This window comes from Planococcus citri, chromosome 5 (genome assembly GCF_950023065.1).
Source record: "Planococcus citri chromosome 5, ihPlaCitr1.1, whole genome shotgun sequence".
Taxonomy (NCBI): domain Eukaryota; kingdom Metazoa; phylum Arthropoda; class Insecta; order Hemiptera; family Pseudococcidae; genus Planococcus; species Planococcus citri.
The window spans coordinates 8,856,243-8,873,028 of record NC_088681.1 but is presented as its reverse complement, the minus strand read 5'-3'; the positions used below and the strand labels follow the sequence as shown (position 1 = coordinate 8,873,028).

Below are 16,786 nucleotides of genomic sequence, written 5' to 3'. Positions count from 1 at the left end.
CAGCGAGTTCGCAATTTTCTCCAGAAATTTCGACCATTTTTGGGCAACTTTTCGAAGATTTTAGGCCACAGAAATCATCTCCATTAGAATACCATAACATATTTTTGTCAGAAAATGGAAAAAGAAGGCTTATCTGGACAGTGGGCACTCAAATGTTTCAATAAAAAAAACCTCGACAGAATCTCGTCACCGGATTCTCCAAAGAATCCTCTATCATCGTATAATTTTCGTATCATGTTGGATATTCCATAGACTTGAGTAGGTACTTTATCAGCCCACCATGATCGTTGCACCCATTAAAATGGTCACTGAGCACGCACGTAAAGTCAACCTTAATACAGACGCAGCGAACCGATAAAATGAGACTAGCACGACTCGAGTAGGTAACTTACTTCTACCTCCATCTACTCGTACTAGTACGTATATTCGAATTACATATGAAAATACTCGTCGTACGGAACCAAAACAACCCACAGAGATGGAAAATCTCTCTGGGAGTGGAAGAAGAAGGAGAAAAAAAAACCATAAGTATATCAACACGGGTATACTTAATGCTCGTTGTACGTTTACAGGTACAGCTACATAGGTAGGTACATATATATGTACGAGCATTAACCATAATTTCTCATCATCTAATCCTCGAATATGCTAATCGTTGGGCCGCTCATTTAACGTACAGTTTACCATATTAATAGTGAAGCTGTGTACCATACCATAATGTGTAGCCGATGTTAATAACCTCGTCAGATAATAGCATTACAAGTACACGGTGTTTACAGGATTACTATAATACGACCAATCTACAGCGGTTTCCTTCTTGCCACCTTGTCTGTGTGTGTATAGTATTGAGGATCCCAGGTCGCTGAGGCACCTTACCTCACCTCACCAATTGCAATTGTCAGTGTGTGTGCTCTGTGTGCTTGTTGTGCTATTTCAGGAAATAATCATTATGGCTTATAAAGTAGTCGACTTGATGCCGATGCTGTGCGCTTTAGGCTTTAGCCGATTCTCTTTCTACGTCTCTCTGTCTCTTATACTGGTAGCTCTTTTCACCTCAACAACATGGATATGAAATAGCGTCGCTAATTTGACTTGGCGCACAATAATAAGTTCCAGCGTCGCATGACGTATCACCTACCTATATGTATGTGAGCTAAAATCTTTTAATATACGGAACGAGTATGGCATATAGGTACTCGTAGGTAGGTAGCAGCATATATAACCCGAGTATTTGCAAAATCATCTACTAACAATGAGAAAATCATTATGATTTGAAACGAAACGCAGCAGCATTTTTTTTTCTCCAGATCCTCGAGTAGCTAGGTATACGCAACGTGGAAGCATATCTAAGTATCATTGCGCAAGCGAGAAGGTAAAGTGAAAAAAAAATTGCTGCATGAGATGACGAGTCAAGAGTCACCGAATGAAATAAAAATATAAAATCTTGATTCGTGCGTTCATTCGATACACTATCTCGTAGTTTGTTCTCGATGTATCAGAAAAATAATACCAGTGTACTTTAAAAATCGTGGAGTGGGTGGTCAAAAAATCACCAAAGAAAACCGAACACTTGTCAAATTTTTTCAAATTTTCAGAAATGGCAATAATGGTCAAAAAATTGGTTTCATTACATTTTAAAATGTTCTCTCACAAGGAAACCTCAAGTTCGAAAGAATAAGCACCTATTTGAACTCAGCAATCTCAAATTGGTGAGAAGGGACTTGGAGGTGAGCTCAGATGAATGCAGTGAGGAGGAGTTTGGAGGGGCTACATGAAGAAAAAAATTCAATATTTGAACTAAACGTCATCAGATTAGTCACAATCGATGTGCCATTGTCACTTGAACGATTTTTTAAAATTTTGATAAAAATTAAAGGTATGAAATCAATTATGAAATTTCAAAGTCTACAGGTCAAATAATTTTTGAACCTCAAATCATACCTTGGAGGGGCTGAAGGGATGGCTGAAATACTGCTTGAATTGCTAAAGCACTGTCTTCAACTTGAAATTAATTTTCTCATCAATTTTTGTCAAAATGTAAGACATTTTTTTTGCAATTCGCTCCAGAAATTGATGAAAAAAATCTCACAACATTTTAGCTGTCCAGTCGTAAAACTACAAACTCCACAGTGGTCCAAAGGTCTAAAAATTTTGACTTTTAGTAGATTTTGAGTCTTTGCATCCGAAAGAGTATTTTTTGAGCCGAAAACTTTTGAATAAAAATGTCCAATTAAAATGGTCGAAAAATACGATTGGGTAGCTGAAACTTTAGAAAATTTATGGTAATTTATTTTGTAGTCAGTTACCAGTCGAGTTTCCTGAGGTTTGTGCTCGTTTTCGAGTCTGCACAATAAAAATTGTATTTTTTGGGCACCAAATTACGCACCAAAAAAACTATCCACCCAAAAATGGTTGAAAAATGCGATCTGAGGAGTTCAATGATTCCAAAAGTTGTGGCAAACAAATCGCATTTTTCGACCATTTTGGCTAATTTCCTTAAAATTTTGGGCCCAAAAAATACCAGCTGTGGGCCCTGCTACTTTTTGACGCTTGACTGTTGTTAGCACGTTTTCATTTTTTATATTGGTGGAATTAGCCAAAAATCCAAAATTTCGAGACTTTTTGACCCCTGTAAGACCCGCAGTTTTATCGTAAACTACCTTAGGGGTCCTCTGACTTGAAAAAATCGGGGCAAATCGGTAACTGGACAGTGGACACTCATGAGGCTCACTCGTCAGCCTTGAAAAAATGTTTTTAGTATAGACACTGTACCTGTGCCCTCCGGGTAAGACATCCAACTGCAGGCAACGGGGAAAAGGGACGGTAGTAAAATCTTGTGTCGTGCCAATTTCTCCCGCTGGGTGCTTTTGGCTGCGCTATACGTCAGTTTGCTGGCAACAGGGAAAAGGGAGGGTTGTGTAGTCCGCGAGGTACTCCTGGCTGCGCGCGCAGTCAGGAGTACCTCGCGGACTACACAACCCTCCCTTTTCCCTGTTGCCAGCAAACTGACGTATAGCGCAGCCAAAAGCACCCAGCGGGATAAATTGGCATGACACACGTAATTCAGCCAATATGGCCGCTAGTTGGATGTCTTCCCGCAGGTACAGTGTCTATAGTTTTTAGATAAGCTCAAATATGTAGGTACCTACTTCCTTTTGAAAATGATTTTTTCTTCTGGAAAGACCTCCAGAGCCATTCTCAACTCGAAAGAAAGTCTTCTTGAAATTCGGTCAAAATCATGAGACATTTTTTTCCCACAATTTTTAGAAGGGACCGATTGCAAAAAAACAAGTCTTGGAATTTAACAAAAAATTGGTTAAAAAGCTCATTTTAAGTTGGAGACTGCTCAGAAAAATTTTGAGCCTCTCTGTCCTACGAGAGGTCGAGCTAAGGGATTCTCAAAGTAGGACCATTCCTGGAGAAAAACGGAAACTTTGACCATTCTAGGATAGTTTCACTACTTAAGCAGTATTTTAGCCATTTCTTCAGATCCTCCAAAGGTATGATTTGAGGTTTTAAAATTCCATGACCCGTTTACTTCAAAATTTGATGTCTGCAAGGGCTGAGTTCGAATATATTCTACTTTTTGGGTTGCGACTTCTCAACGCTCCTCCAAGACCCATCTCATTAATTCAAGAGTGCTGAGTTCAAATAGTGTTTATTTTTTTGATCTGGCCTCTGAATGAACCCACCGCCCTCCCCATTAGTATCTTTAAAATGGTCAAGATTCCAAAAAACTGAAAATGTAGAGTGGCATATTACTTTCACAGTCTTTCAAAAGTGCTGAATTCAAAAAACTAGGTACCAGTTTTTGGGTTGTGATCCCCCAATCCCCTCCACAGGTTTGAAAACAATAGAGAATCATGAAAACATGATGTGATATAAATAGGGCTATCAATTCTCGCTAATTTGAGAAGGTGTTGAGTTCGAGAATATACTAATTTTTTCGATCTACCCCCTCCTCCTCAACATGTCTTTATAAACATGATCAATACGACAAGAAAGTGAAAATAATAGTGTGGGGCGTATCATTTTTACAGGTTTTCAGAAGTGAGCTGTGTTTGAATATCTTTAATTTTTGGAATGTAACATTTCTATACGCTTCCAACCCCCCACCCCCATTTCGAAAAACAGTGAAAAATTACGAAAACATGGCATGCATTTTTGGTAATTTGATGAGGCTGAGTTCAAATATCGTTTGGCACCTCTCCTCAATAAACCCATTTTGAATATCTGGCTCCTTTGTCATTTTTCCTTCTTCTCCCCTCCATGAATGTATTTGAACATTTGGCTCCTCTAATAAGTATATACTCCATATATTCAATAAAAATGCATTAATTGAACTTCTCAGTCCTTTAAAAATCATCTTCCCTCTTCTCCCCTCTCATAAGTGCCTCGAAGCATGACCAGATGCTAAAAAATTGAAAATGGCGTTGTGGGATGTGACCTGACGGTGCTCACTATATTTTCATAGACTTATTTTTTCGATCTAGCTGTTTTGATATCCCTCTCCTTTATCCACTATTTTGAAGAAAATGAAAAATTACGAAAATTTGATGTGACCTATCGATTTCTACTAACTCGAGGTCGCTGAGTTCGAATATCGACTTATTTCTTCGATCTGGCGGTTTTGACACCCCCCCCCCCTCCATCCCCAAGTATGAAAAAATGAGGAAAAATGAAAATTTGTTGTGACCTATCGATTTTTACTAATTCGAGGTCACTGAGCTCGAATATTGACTTATTTTTTCGATCTGGCTGTTTCAACACTCCCCCCTCCATCATCAATTTTGAAAAAAATGTAAAAATTATGAAAATTTGGTGTGACCTATCGATTTCTACTAACTCGAGGTCGCTGAGTTCGAATATCGACTCATTTTTTCGATCTGGATGTTTTGACACCCCTCCCTTCCACCCCAATTTTGAAAAAAATGTAAAAAAATGAAAATCTGATGTGACCTATCGATTTTTACTAATTCGAGGTCGCTGAGTTCGAATATTGACTTATTTTTTCGATCTGGCTGTTTCAACACTCCCCCCTCCATCATCAATTTTGAAGAAAATGGGGAAAAAATGAAAACTTGTTGTGACCTATCGATTTCTACTAATTCGAGGTCGCTGAGTTCGAATATGCACTTATTTTTTCGATCTGGTTCTGTTGATACTCACCCCTCCCTTCAATCCACCATTTTGAAAAAAATATGAAAATCTGGTGTGACCTATCGATTTCTACTAATTCGAGGCCGCTGAGTTCGAATATCGACTTACTTTTTCGATCTGAATGTTTTGACACCCCTCCCCTCCCCTCAATTTTGAAGAAAATGAAAAATTACGAAAACTTGATGTGACCTATTGATTTCTACTAATTCGAGGTCGCTGAGTTCGAATATCGACTCATTTTTTCGATCTGGTTAATTTGATACTTACCCCTCCCCTCCATTCGCCATTTTGAAAAAAATGGGGAAAAATGAAAATCTTGTGTGACCTCGATTTCTACTAACTCGAGGTCGCTGAATTCGAATTGATCGAATTATTTTTCGATCTAGGATCTCTTAACCCCCTCCCCTCCCCCTCCCTTACCCATAAATTCCTTTATAAACATGTTTGAGAAACCAAAAAATTGAAAATGAAATTTTGCTGTTGTTCACATGGGGTGTTCAAAAATATTGAGTTCGATGATTTTCCAATTTATGGAAGACGACCTCTCGATGCTCTTTCAACCCCCCCCCCCTATTCCAAAAAAAAATGAAAAATTATAATATCCGGTTATTAATTTGATTCAAGCCATCAGAGCCCTTCCAAGTCCCTATTTTTTTTTCAAAATTTGGAAACTTGAATATAGAGAAGATGTACAAATAAAAAATTAATACATATCTTCCTTCAATTTCCAGGTATCTTAGGTACACAGAAGAATGCCAGTATATCTTTGAAATTATTATAGAAGATGATCATAAAACAAAAGTACGTCATACTTATAACGATAGGTTCCGACGAAAAATCCACATTTCATGATCCGAATCATCTGTATTGTTAATTATCTCTCAGTGATGTTCCCACATTACCTACGACATACTCGTACTTATCACTGTAAGTATACGAGTAATACCTATACCTACCTATCTATAATGACAACGATCCACAAACTCGGCCAAGGTGATGAAAACAAAAGTATAATTGGCTTAGCTCCAGATATGGCGATTAACTTAAAGAGAAGAAAAAATTGTAAATTTAGTCCTCGAAATGGACGTTCACCATAAGTTGAATTTCAAATAAATGAATGTTGTATTAGCCTATTAATTTGAGATCATTTTGAAACGAGGTTAAATTGCTGCCAGGTACGAGTAGGTACCTAATTTCAGCAGGTTTTTATCGAGATACAATTTTTCGTATACTTCTTTGACCGTTATAATGTGTAGTACGAAATTGGTGTAATCTTCAATTGCCTAAAGTGACAAAAAATAACCGATACGGGAAATTTTTCGTTTTTTTGTTGTACCTACGAATGGATGTGAATGCTTTCAAAGGAAGGATTTTTTTGCTATAGGCAACCAAGTACAAAAGAGGATGCGAGACTACCTGTTTTAAATACAAAATGAAATTCAACACACGTCAAAACGTATACACGAGCCCGTTAGTTGATTACGACGAATCGGCCGGGCTAAATACCTGGTAGATAATTAAAATAGGAACACGATGCGCATAATTACAAGTAAAATGTAGATCAGTGCGTTAGTCGTATTTATGATATGCCTATTAGTGCATAAATGCATTTAGCATGTGTGTATAGTACACATATATCTAGATAGGCGTTATATAGAAGATGAGGGTTAAAAGAAGTGAGGGGAGCTTATAAAGGTATAATTTCATTTCACTGTGTAGCAGGTTGGGCGATTGTCCAGCACGCATTTTTGTATCACGCGAGTATACCTCTTGATATTTTTTACTGTAATATTTCATAAATTATGTTTAACGTAGAGTTGTGTGTATGTATTTTTCTTTTATTATTTTTCTTGTGTATTTTTTCCGCTTTTGTATGTATTAAATAACTCGTTCAGTGCTACTTAAAATTCTTTGCATAATACAAACTAACATATTTAGTACGTTATAGTTGTGTGATTAAATGGAGCAATTTTTTTTCTCGTTTTTTGAGAGAAGGATTGATAGATATTTAACCGATGTTTCGGTATTTGAAACTTACACCTAGACCCTATAATTATTAATTACAGTTCGCTTCGACGACATATTTTATACCTAAGTAGGCAGGTGCAGGCGCCGATTGAGATAAATTAGGATAATTTAAACGTAGGTAACTTATATACTTATTATTATAGTCCGATAGTATTAATTTCGGTGTAAATTAAGACGTCAAAACACTTACTTTATAAGGTTTAAGTAATTTTCTCAATTCGCCCGACTCGTTCAGTCTATCAATGGTTTCAGCATCCTGTTACAAGAATAGAGAAAATGTATGTTAGTCGACTGATAGTGCGTAAGAAAAAAAATAAATTCATCAATCGCCAAACAGGAAATAATATATCGACGAATATTGATTAATATACGAAATACCGGTTTGGATTTTTATTTTTAGTGAAAATAAAATCCTCGTGCTGGTGTGTGTGAAAAAAGTAGGTTCACGTGGTGTGGTACTTATTTGCACTTACGCACGTGTTATATAAATAAGTAATATTTCCGTTTTCAGGCGTGTAATTGGAGGAAGTGGTGGCGGATTTTTTATAAATTATTTCGTTAATACCTTTTATACTAATTTTTTTACGATTAACGCGATCCGTATGATCGTAAGTCTAATGGATTATGGATTAATTAAACGCCCACCACGTATTTGCTGTTGAGAATAACTGCTGTGTCGATGGAGTGATCATATCGAGTGCTGAGGATTTATTGATTGGATCGGAAAGTTTGAAATTTTCCATTGATAGGTTAGATGTGAGTATAAAGAAGAATTTTGAAGATCACTTTGCATTTATCTGGGCGATTTTATTGTTTTTTTCACTGGAAATTAGTTTAAGTACATAGATGGATCTAAAAATATTCAAAGTTTGGTAACCCTGTGAAATTTAGCTTTTGAAATAATGTACGAATTTTAAACGTAATTTTTTTTCTCGTCGCAAAAAAATTGTATGTAAATATTTATGCCTTTTCGTGTTTCCTGTATATTTTAAGGATTAATGCGTGCGATATGAGATTTGGCAGCAGGGCAACAATAAATCCATCATTTTGGTGTTATAAATATACGACATTTACGAGATATTATGCTGCTGCATTTCGTGGCGACGATGGCGTTCGCAACGTGATGCAAAAAAAAGGTCGGTTACTATAGTTGCATTTGGTATTTTGAAAAGTAGGTAGAATTAAAATAGGTTAGTTTTTAGTATTTGGATTTTATTCCGTGTGACTACATGAAATGACTTAATTGAATTCTTACTCAATTTCGGGGTTTTGAAGTCCTCTGTTATTGACGAGTGTCGTCCAATTTTTTGCCTGGGTATTTTGATGTCTCAGAGCCTTAAATGGTATATTTTTTCTTTGGAGAATCATTTTGTATTGTTTTAGAAAAATCGTAATTTTTTTCCAGGGAAAATTGACAGTTTTCTGTTTTTGAAAACCTTATTTGAGTAAACATTCTTGATTCAGTAAAATTATCACTTTTTCTTAAGAAAAAATACGAGTAAGTGCTTTGAGAAATACGACACTTGTTTTTTTAGAAAAATAATATTCTAATTAGATATTTGCTTTGGAAATTTTATACTTTTTTTTGCTTTTGAAAAAATAAAAATTATTATGTTATGCTTCAAAAATATGGCAATCATTTGAAAGCAGTTTTACTTCAGAAAAGTTACTATATTTTGGCCTGTAAAAGACCCTTTTTGCACTAGGTTTCCGTAAAAATAATAATTTTTCCAACTACTTTTGCCCTGAAATTTTTTTTTCACTATTGCTATTAAAAAAAATGGCATATTCTTGGTTTAGAAAAATGACAATCTTTTGCTTTTTTGCTCTGGAAAAATTACTATTTTTTGTTCTAGTAAAATAACAATTTCATCTTATCTATTTTTGTCTGAGAAAAATCACTATATTTTCGCTTTCGGAAACTTGTCCTTGTTTCATCAAAAAATGCTCACTTTTGCTTTGAAAAAGTGACCAGTTTCGTAGTAAAAAAGTGGTCACTTTTTGTTTTTTTTTGCTTCAGAAAGATGGCCATTTTATTTTCAAGAAAATGGTGATTTTTTCCATTTGGAGGAAATGATCTTATTATTGGCTTCATAAAAATGCTAATTTTTGGGCTTTGATTTTTTTTTTAGAAAAATGGCTATTTTCTGTTTCAGAAAAATATCAATTTTTTCCACCTTTTTTCATTCAGACAAGTGTTCACTTTCGTTTCAGAAGAATTGTCATTTTTGTATCAGAAAAAAGGGGCATTTTTGTTTCAGAAAAAGGGACATTTCTGCTTCAGGAAAATGTTCATTTTTTTGCTTTAGAAAAATAGTAATGTTTTTACTTTAGAAAAATAGGCCATTTTTGCTCCAGAAAAAAAGGTCATTTGGCTCTCAAAAAGTGGGCCCTTTTTGCTCCGTAAAATCATGGACCTTTTTTGATCCAGCTAATCAGACCATTTTTTGCTCCTGAAAAGATCTAATATTTGCACTCAAAAATGAACCATTTCTCTCCAAAAAATGACAGTCAATTTTCACCAAAAAATGGGAGTCATTCTTCTCCAAAAACGGGAGTCATTCTTCTCCAAAAAAGGGAGTCATTTTTCTCCAAAAACCCTCCAGGAGTCATTTTTCTTCAAAAAATGAGTTACCTATTTTTCTCCAAAAAATAGTCATTTTTCTCCAAAAAATAAGTCATTTTTCTCAAAAAAAAAATGGGAGTAATTTTTCTCCTAAAAATGAGAGTCATTTTCTCCAAAAAGTAAACCATTTTTCTCAAAAAAATGAGTCATTTTTTCCACAAAATGGGAGTCATTTTTCTCCAAAACCCAGGGAGTCATTTTTCTTTAATGAATGAGAGTAACTTTTCTTCAAAAAATGAGTAATTTTTCTCCAAAAATCGAGTCATTTTTCTCTGAAAATCGAGTCATTTTTTTCAAGAAATGGGAGTCATTTTTCTCCAAAAAAAGTGGGCGTCATTTTTCTCCAAAAAAAATGGGAGTAATTTTTCTCCTAAAAATGAGAGTCATTTTCTCCAAAAAGGAAACCATTTTTCTCAAAAAAATGAGTCATTTTTTCCACAAAATGGGAGTCATTTTTCTTTAATGAATGAGAGTAACTTTTCTTCAAAAAATGAGTAATTTTTCTCCAAAAACCGAATCATTTTTCTCTGAAAATCGAGTCATTTTTCTCTAACAATCGAGTCATTTTTCTCCAAAAAAAGTGGGCGTCATTTTTCTCCAAAAAAGTGGGCGTCATTTTTCTTCAATGACTGAGAGTCATTTTTCTTCAAAAAATGAGTCATTTTTCTACAAAAAAATGAATCATGTTTTTCAAGAAATGGGAGTCATTTTTCTCTAAAAATGTGGGCATCTTTCTCCAATGAATGAGAGTCATTTCCCTCCAAAAATCGAGTCATTTTCCTCAAAAAATGAGTCATTTTTTTCCCAAAAACGTGTCATTTTTCTACAAAAAAATGAATCATGTTTTTCAAGAAATGGGAGTCATTTTTCTCCAAAAAAGTGGGCGTCTTTCTCCAATGAATGAGAGTCATTTTCCTCCAAAAATCGAGTCATTATTCTCAAGAAAAATGAGTCACTTTTCGACAAAAAATGCGTAATTTTTTTCAAGAAATCGGAGTCATTTCTCTCAAAAAATCGAGTCATTTTTCTCCAAAGAAGTGGGCGTCTTTCTCCAATGAATGAGAGTCATTTTCCTCCAAAAATCGAGTCATTTTTCTCAAAAAATGAGTCATCTTTCTCCAGAAAATGAGTCATTTTTTCTTCAAAAATCGAGTCATTTTTCTCCAACGATCGAGTCATTTTTTTCCAAAAATTGAGTCATTTTTTTCAAGAAATGGGAGTCATTTTTCTCCAAAAAAGTGGGCGTCATTTTTCTTCAATGACTGAGAGTCTGAGTCATTTTTTTTCCAAAAACGTGTCATTTTTCTACAAAAAAATGAATCATGTTTTTCAAGAAATGGGAGTCATTTTTCTCCAAAAAAGTGGGCGTCTTTCTCCAATGAATGAGAATCATTTTCCTCCAAAAATCGAGTCATTTTTCTCCAAAAATTGAGTCATTTTTCTCCAAAAAAGTGGGCGTCTTTCTCCAATGAATGAGAGTCATTTTTCTCAAAAAATGAATCATTTTCCTCCAAAAATCGAGTCATTCTTCTCCAAAAAAATGAGTCACTTTTCGACAAAAAATGCGTAATTTCTTTCAAGAAATGGGAGTCATTTTTCTCCAAAAACTGGGAGTCATTTTTCTCCAATGAATGAGTCAGTTTTTTCCAATGAATGAGGGTCATTTTACTTCAAAAAATGAGAGTCAATTTTCTCCAAAAATCGAGTCTTTTTTCTCCAAAAAAAGGAACTATATTTTTTGCTTCAGTATAATACAAATCATTTAGCTTTTGAAAAAGTTGTTGTATTATCTATTTTATAACTACAAATGATCATTTTTGGGCTCTAGAAATTTTTTGTTGCTCTTTTGCTTTAGAAAAATTACAATTTGTTTTGAAAAGAATAACCAGTTTTTATAAAAAATTGCATTTTTTCGCTTTCAAAAAAATAACTAAGTAGGGCGATTTCTGTTTCAGAGAGACAGTATCGGATTGAAAAATTTGGTTTTAAAACCAAACGAAGATCAAAACTTGATTGATCGAACTCTAAAAATAAATTCATCTCCCATCTTCGATTTAAAGTGATCGATCATATTCATAAAATTATAATTTTTGATGTTTGATTTCAAGCATAAGGAGTGATTGATCTTTTCAAAGGTGATTGACAGGTTTACTGTTTTACCTCGAAACAAGTTTTTTTAGGGGGAGGGGCGGTTTGAAAACAGTCCAATCCATTCAGAATTTTCGGCAAGATGCCCCATGGATCAAAAATCAAGACTGCCTGTACCTAATGCCAAATCTGATATTCAGATAGGTACTTAATTTATTGTGCAAGTGCTGAAATGAAACATGTCGAGTAGGTAAAATACTTACGCCAATGAGTATCCCTTCGACGAAGACCTGAGGAACAGCGATCTCATCAGTTTTCATTCTCTCTCTGATTTCTTTCTGCAGTTCGCGACTCATGAACACGTCTTTTTCTTCAAATTTCACTAAATGTGTTCTTAAGATTTGTTTGACTTTTAAACATCTATGATAAGTTTCGCGTACAATTCCCATGGTCGTCGTGTACATCACAACTTTGCCGGCTTCTTTTTCTTGCCAACTCTGAAATCATAAGGTAAAAAACACAAACGCCATTATAATTATATTCGAGTTGCTATACGTAGATATATGTACTATAAGCGCGTGGTAATGTTTTGTAAAATTACATTTACACGCCTGTGGATATGTCGGCGCAGATGATACCGAGAACTATACATTATACCGACTATAGGTACGTATATCTATTTGTATATTATTCCACACGATGTACGAACGAATACAATTATTATTACACAAAAATATAGCCCCAGTTCTCATCGAAATCATTTCATACGTATATGGCAAGATGCACTGTGTTGTTCTAGATGTACTTGTACTCGTACAAAGCACCTCATCATTCAGTATATTATTTGCTCTGATACGCTATTCTCTTACATAATGTAATATTATTCACAAGTTGGAAAAGACTTTTTACAACTCTGCAGGGAATAGTCAAAATAGAAAGGGGAGGTGAAGGAAACGATATTCCTCCGAGGGCGTAAAAGCAACATCTTTTTTTAGATTTTCACCTGTTGTCTGCAGTGGGTAAAATATACGTATCTATTTTAGCGAGTTTGCGAGCAGAATGTAAAACTTTTTTACAGATGAATAAAGATACGTGATAATTTAATCGTTCATGAGCTACTATTAATAGGTTTTCATTTGAAATGAATGAATCTTGTAAACATGCCTTACGTAGGTTATTCGGACTCCTATATATATACATATGACGCACAACATATTTTAATTTTCACCAAAAAAAAAACGAACAATTTTTTGGTAGTTTTTCATGAATGACGCAAACGTTTCAACCTCGAATTTGATTATTTCCATTTATTCTGAAACCTACGGCAAGGTTTTCATTTTCCCAATAAATTTTTGAAATTGTAGATACTGAAAATGTGAGAATTAGTTTGAGAAGCTGAAGGATTCAGAAAATTCCATGCAAATGGTCCGCTTTGATGTGAAATTTTATAGCTACATTAAAAACGAGGAGGGGGGGGGGGATTGGCTACAGAAAATGACCATTTTTGATTTAGGAAAATTGCAACTTGATTTCAGAAAATGTCCCACTGAAAAAATGTTATCAAGTATTGTGTTGAAAAAATGTCTATTTTGCTTAGAATGACTATACTTTGGCTGTGAAAGGTAAACATTTTTGCTCTAGAAAACTGCGAATTTCTGTTTCAGCAGAAATGAACAATTTGCTCTTCTTGAAAACAAGTACATAAATAAGCAGCATCATTTTTTTCTAACCCGAAAATTTTAATGGTGAACTGGACAGAACAGAACTGAACTGAACTAAACTGAATACTGAATTGAAAGTCTTTTGGTCCTTTGGTCTTTTCACTTTCACCTTTTCGCCTTTTTTCCTTTTCGTCTCTTTCCATCTTCCATCTTTTTGTCTTTTTGTGTTTTCGTCCTTTCCTCTTATCATCTTTTTGTCTTTTCTTCTTTTTGTCATTTTGTCTTTTAGTCTTCTCGTCTTTTCGTCCTTTTTTCTTATCGTCTTTTTGTCTTTTCGTCCTTTTGTCCTTTCGTCTCATCGTCTTATTATCTTTTCATTCGTCTATCTTTCCATCTTTTTGTCTTTTCGTTTATTCGTCTTTTCGTCTTTTTGCCATATTATCCTCTTCTCATTGTCTTTTCATCTTTTTGTTATCTTTTCAACTTTCCGTCTTTTCATCTTTTTGTCTATTTGTCGTCTTTTCGTCTTGTCATCAATTTCTTGTCTTTTCGTCATATTTTCTTCTCTTTGTCTTTCAGCCTTTTTGTCTGTTCTTTTTTTTGTGTCTTTCTTTCTTTCTTTCTTCCATTCATTCTTCCATTTATTCTTTGCCAAAATCGAACAATCAGAAGTGAAATCACTGGTGGTTGAGTCAGACTTTGTTTTCAATCAGTGGGTGTGTTCAGACCCAAGTAAGGACCTGTGATTGAGACAGACACTATTTGAATCAGTGGGTGTGTTCAGACCCAAATTATCTACCATTTTTGCGCTGGGAAATGACTATTTGGCTTTCATTTTTGCTACAGAAAAATGACCTTTATTACTTTTCATAAAAAATGAACATTTTTGTTATTGAAAAGAATGACAAGGTTTGCTCTGGAAAACATTCAGACAGTTTTTGCTACCAAAAAATAGACTATTTTTGCTTCTAAAAAATGAATCATTTTTGCTCCAGATAAAAATGGACCATTTTGTGCTGGGAAAACAGGGACCAGTTTTTCTCCATGGATCATGTTTCCGCCACAACAAAATGGACCATTTTTGCTCCAGAAGAGATGATTGACCATTTCTGTTCCAAAAAATGGGCCATTTTTTAAAAGAAATTAATTGACTATTTTTTGCTGAAAAAATTGACCATTTTTTTGCTATAAAAAAATGAGCCATTTTCGCTCAAGAACAAATTGGACCATTATTGCTCCAGAAACAATGGGTCATTTTTGCCTCAAAAACCCTTTCTGTTTAAGAAAAAAATTGACAATTTTTTGCTTCAAAAATGAGCCATTTTTGCTCCAAAAAATGAGTCATTTTTGCTTCAAAAATATGAACCATTTTTGCTACAAAAATAGACTAATTTGCTCTAGAAAAAAAGAGCTATTTTTCCTTCAGAATAATGAACTAGTTTTGCTCCAAAAAAGAGCCACTTTTCTCAAGAAAAAACTGATCATTCTTCAGCTAAAAAATAAGCAGTTTCCCACCAAAAAAAGTGAGGCATTTTTACTCCAAAAAGACAAAGTGGCACTAAATTTTTTCATCATTCTTGCTCTAGAAAAAATGTGGCAATTTTGCTCTAGGAAAAACTGAGCCATTTTTTCTCCAGAAAAGTGCCATTTTGCTCCAGAAAAAATGGTGCCATTTTTGCTCTAGAAAAAAATGGTGCCAGTTTTGCTCTAGAAAAAATGTGCCATTTTTGCTCCAAAAAATGTGCCATTTTTGCTCCAAAAAATGTGCCATTTTTGCTCCAGAAAATAGTGGTGCCATTTATGCTCTAGCAAAATGTGTTATTTTTGCTCTAGAAAAATGTGCCGTTTTTGCTCTAGGAAAAAATGTGCCATTTTTGCTCTAGGAAAAAATGTGCCATTTTTGCTCTTGGAAAAAATGTGCCATTTTTTCTCCAGAAAAATGCCATTTTGCTCCAGAAAAAATGGTGCCATTTTCGCTCCAGAAAAAAATGGTGCCAGTTTTGCTCTAGAAAAAATGTGCCATTATTGCTCTGGAAAAAAATGTGCCATTTTTGCTCTGGAAAAAAATGTGCCATTTTTGCTCTAGCAAAATGTGCCACTTTTGCTCTAGCAAAATGTGCCACTTTTGCTCTAGCAAAATGTGTTATTTTTGCTCTAGAAAAATGTGCTATTTTTGCTCCAGAAAAATGTGCCATTTTTGCTCCAGAAAAATGTGCCATTTTTGCTCCAGAAAAATGTGCCATTTTTGCTCCAGAAAAATGTGCCATTTTTGCTCCAGAAAAATGTGCCATTTTTGCTCCAGAAAAATGTGCCATTTTTGCTCCAGAAAAATGTGCCATTTTTGCTCCAGAAAAATGTGCCATTTTTGCTCCAGAAAAATGTGCCATTTTTGCTTCAGAAAAATGTGCCATTTTTGCTCCAGAAAAATAAGCCATTTTTTTCTTGAGACAAAAAATACCATTTTCTCTGAAGCAGAAATAAATCACTTTTGCTCCAGAAAAAAGGACCATTTTTGCTCCAGAAAAAAGGACCATTTTTGCTCCAGAAAAAAATTGTTAGCTTTGATCTGGAAAAATAGTTTCAGTTTTGAAACAAATGATAAGGTATTTTTGGTTTACCTAGAAATACGTCCATTTCGCCTTGCAGTGAACATCAATTTTAGAGTTTTATTACTTATTGCTTTGAGGTGTAAATATTTTTTAAAAGTTCATGAAAACATGGCGCCATCTTTGTTTTAAGAACCCTACATTTACGAGTAAATGATGAAATTAATTCCCATTCATGCTCCAGAAAAAATGACTTTGTTTTTGAAAAATTGCGATTTTTGTCTAAAAAAAGACAATGCCTTAAAACTTTATCTTCAAATTTGAAAAACACAACGTCCGTCGAATCTTTCCACAAAAAACCAAAACAACAAAAACTCAATTCACATTACCATACATCTACGTACCTACGAGCACAATTTATCAGGGAAAAAATTTACGAATAAAAACGAATCGTGTATGCATAATTCATGATACGGTACAAGGATGGCGATGGCGCATCTGCACTCATTTAATACTCATACCCTGCACATAGTACGAGTGCATAGAGTCGGCGAGACGGCGATGTCGTGTAAGTAGTGGATACTACTAGAACAGGAAACAGGTCATCATATACGTCATTGGAAAAGTTAGCAGCTCGGCTTTTTAAATAACAAAATGTTGTTTACACCGCGAGCCAT

The 16,786-nt window shown here is 34.6% G+C and overlaps 1 protein-coding gene across 1 annotated transcript in view; it reads right to left on the bottom strand.

Annotated features, from left to right (window-relative positions):
* The window catches only part of LOC135847091 (glutaredoxin domain-containing cysteine-rich protein CG12206-like), a 111,437-nt gene that overhangs the window by 12,880 nt on the left and 81,771 nt on the right, over positions 1-16,786 (bottom strand). The window contains exons 3-4 of the mRNA XM_065366498.1: positions 12,166-12,399; positions 7,379-7,444 (exon numbers count right to left, since the gene is read on the bottom strand). Coding sequence (XP_065222570.1) covers positions 7,379-7,444; positions 12,166-12,399 — 300 coding nt within the window. The remainder of the gene's footprint in view (positions 1-7,378; positions 7,445-12,165; positions 12,400-16,786) is intronic.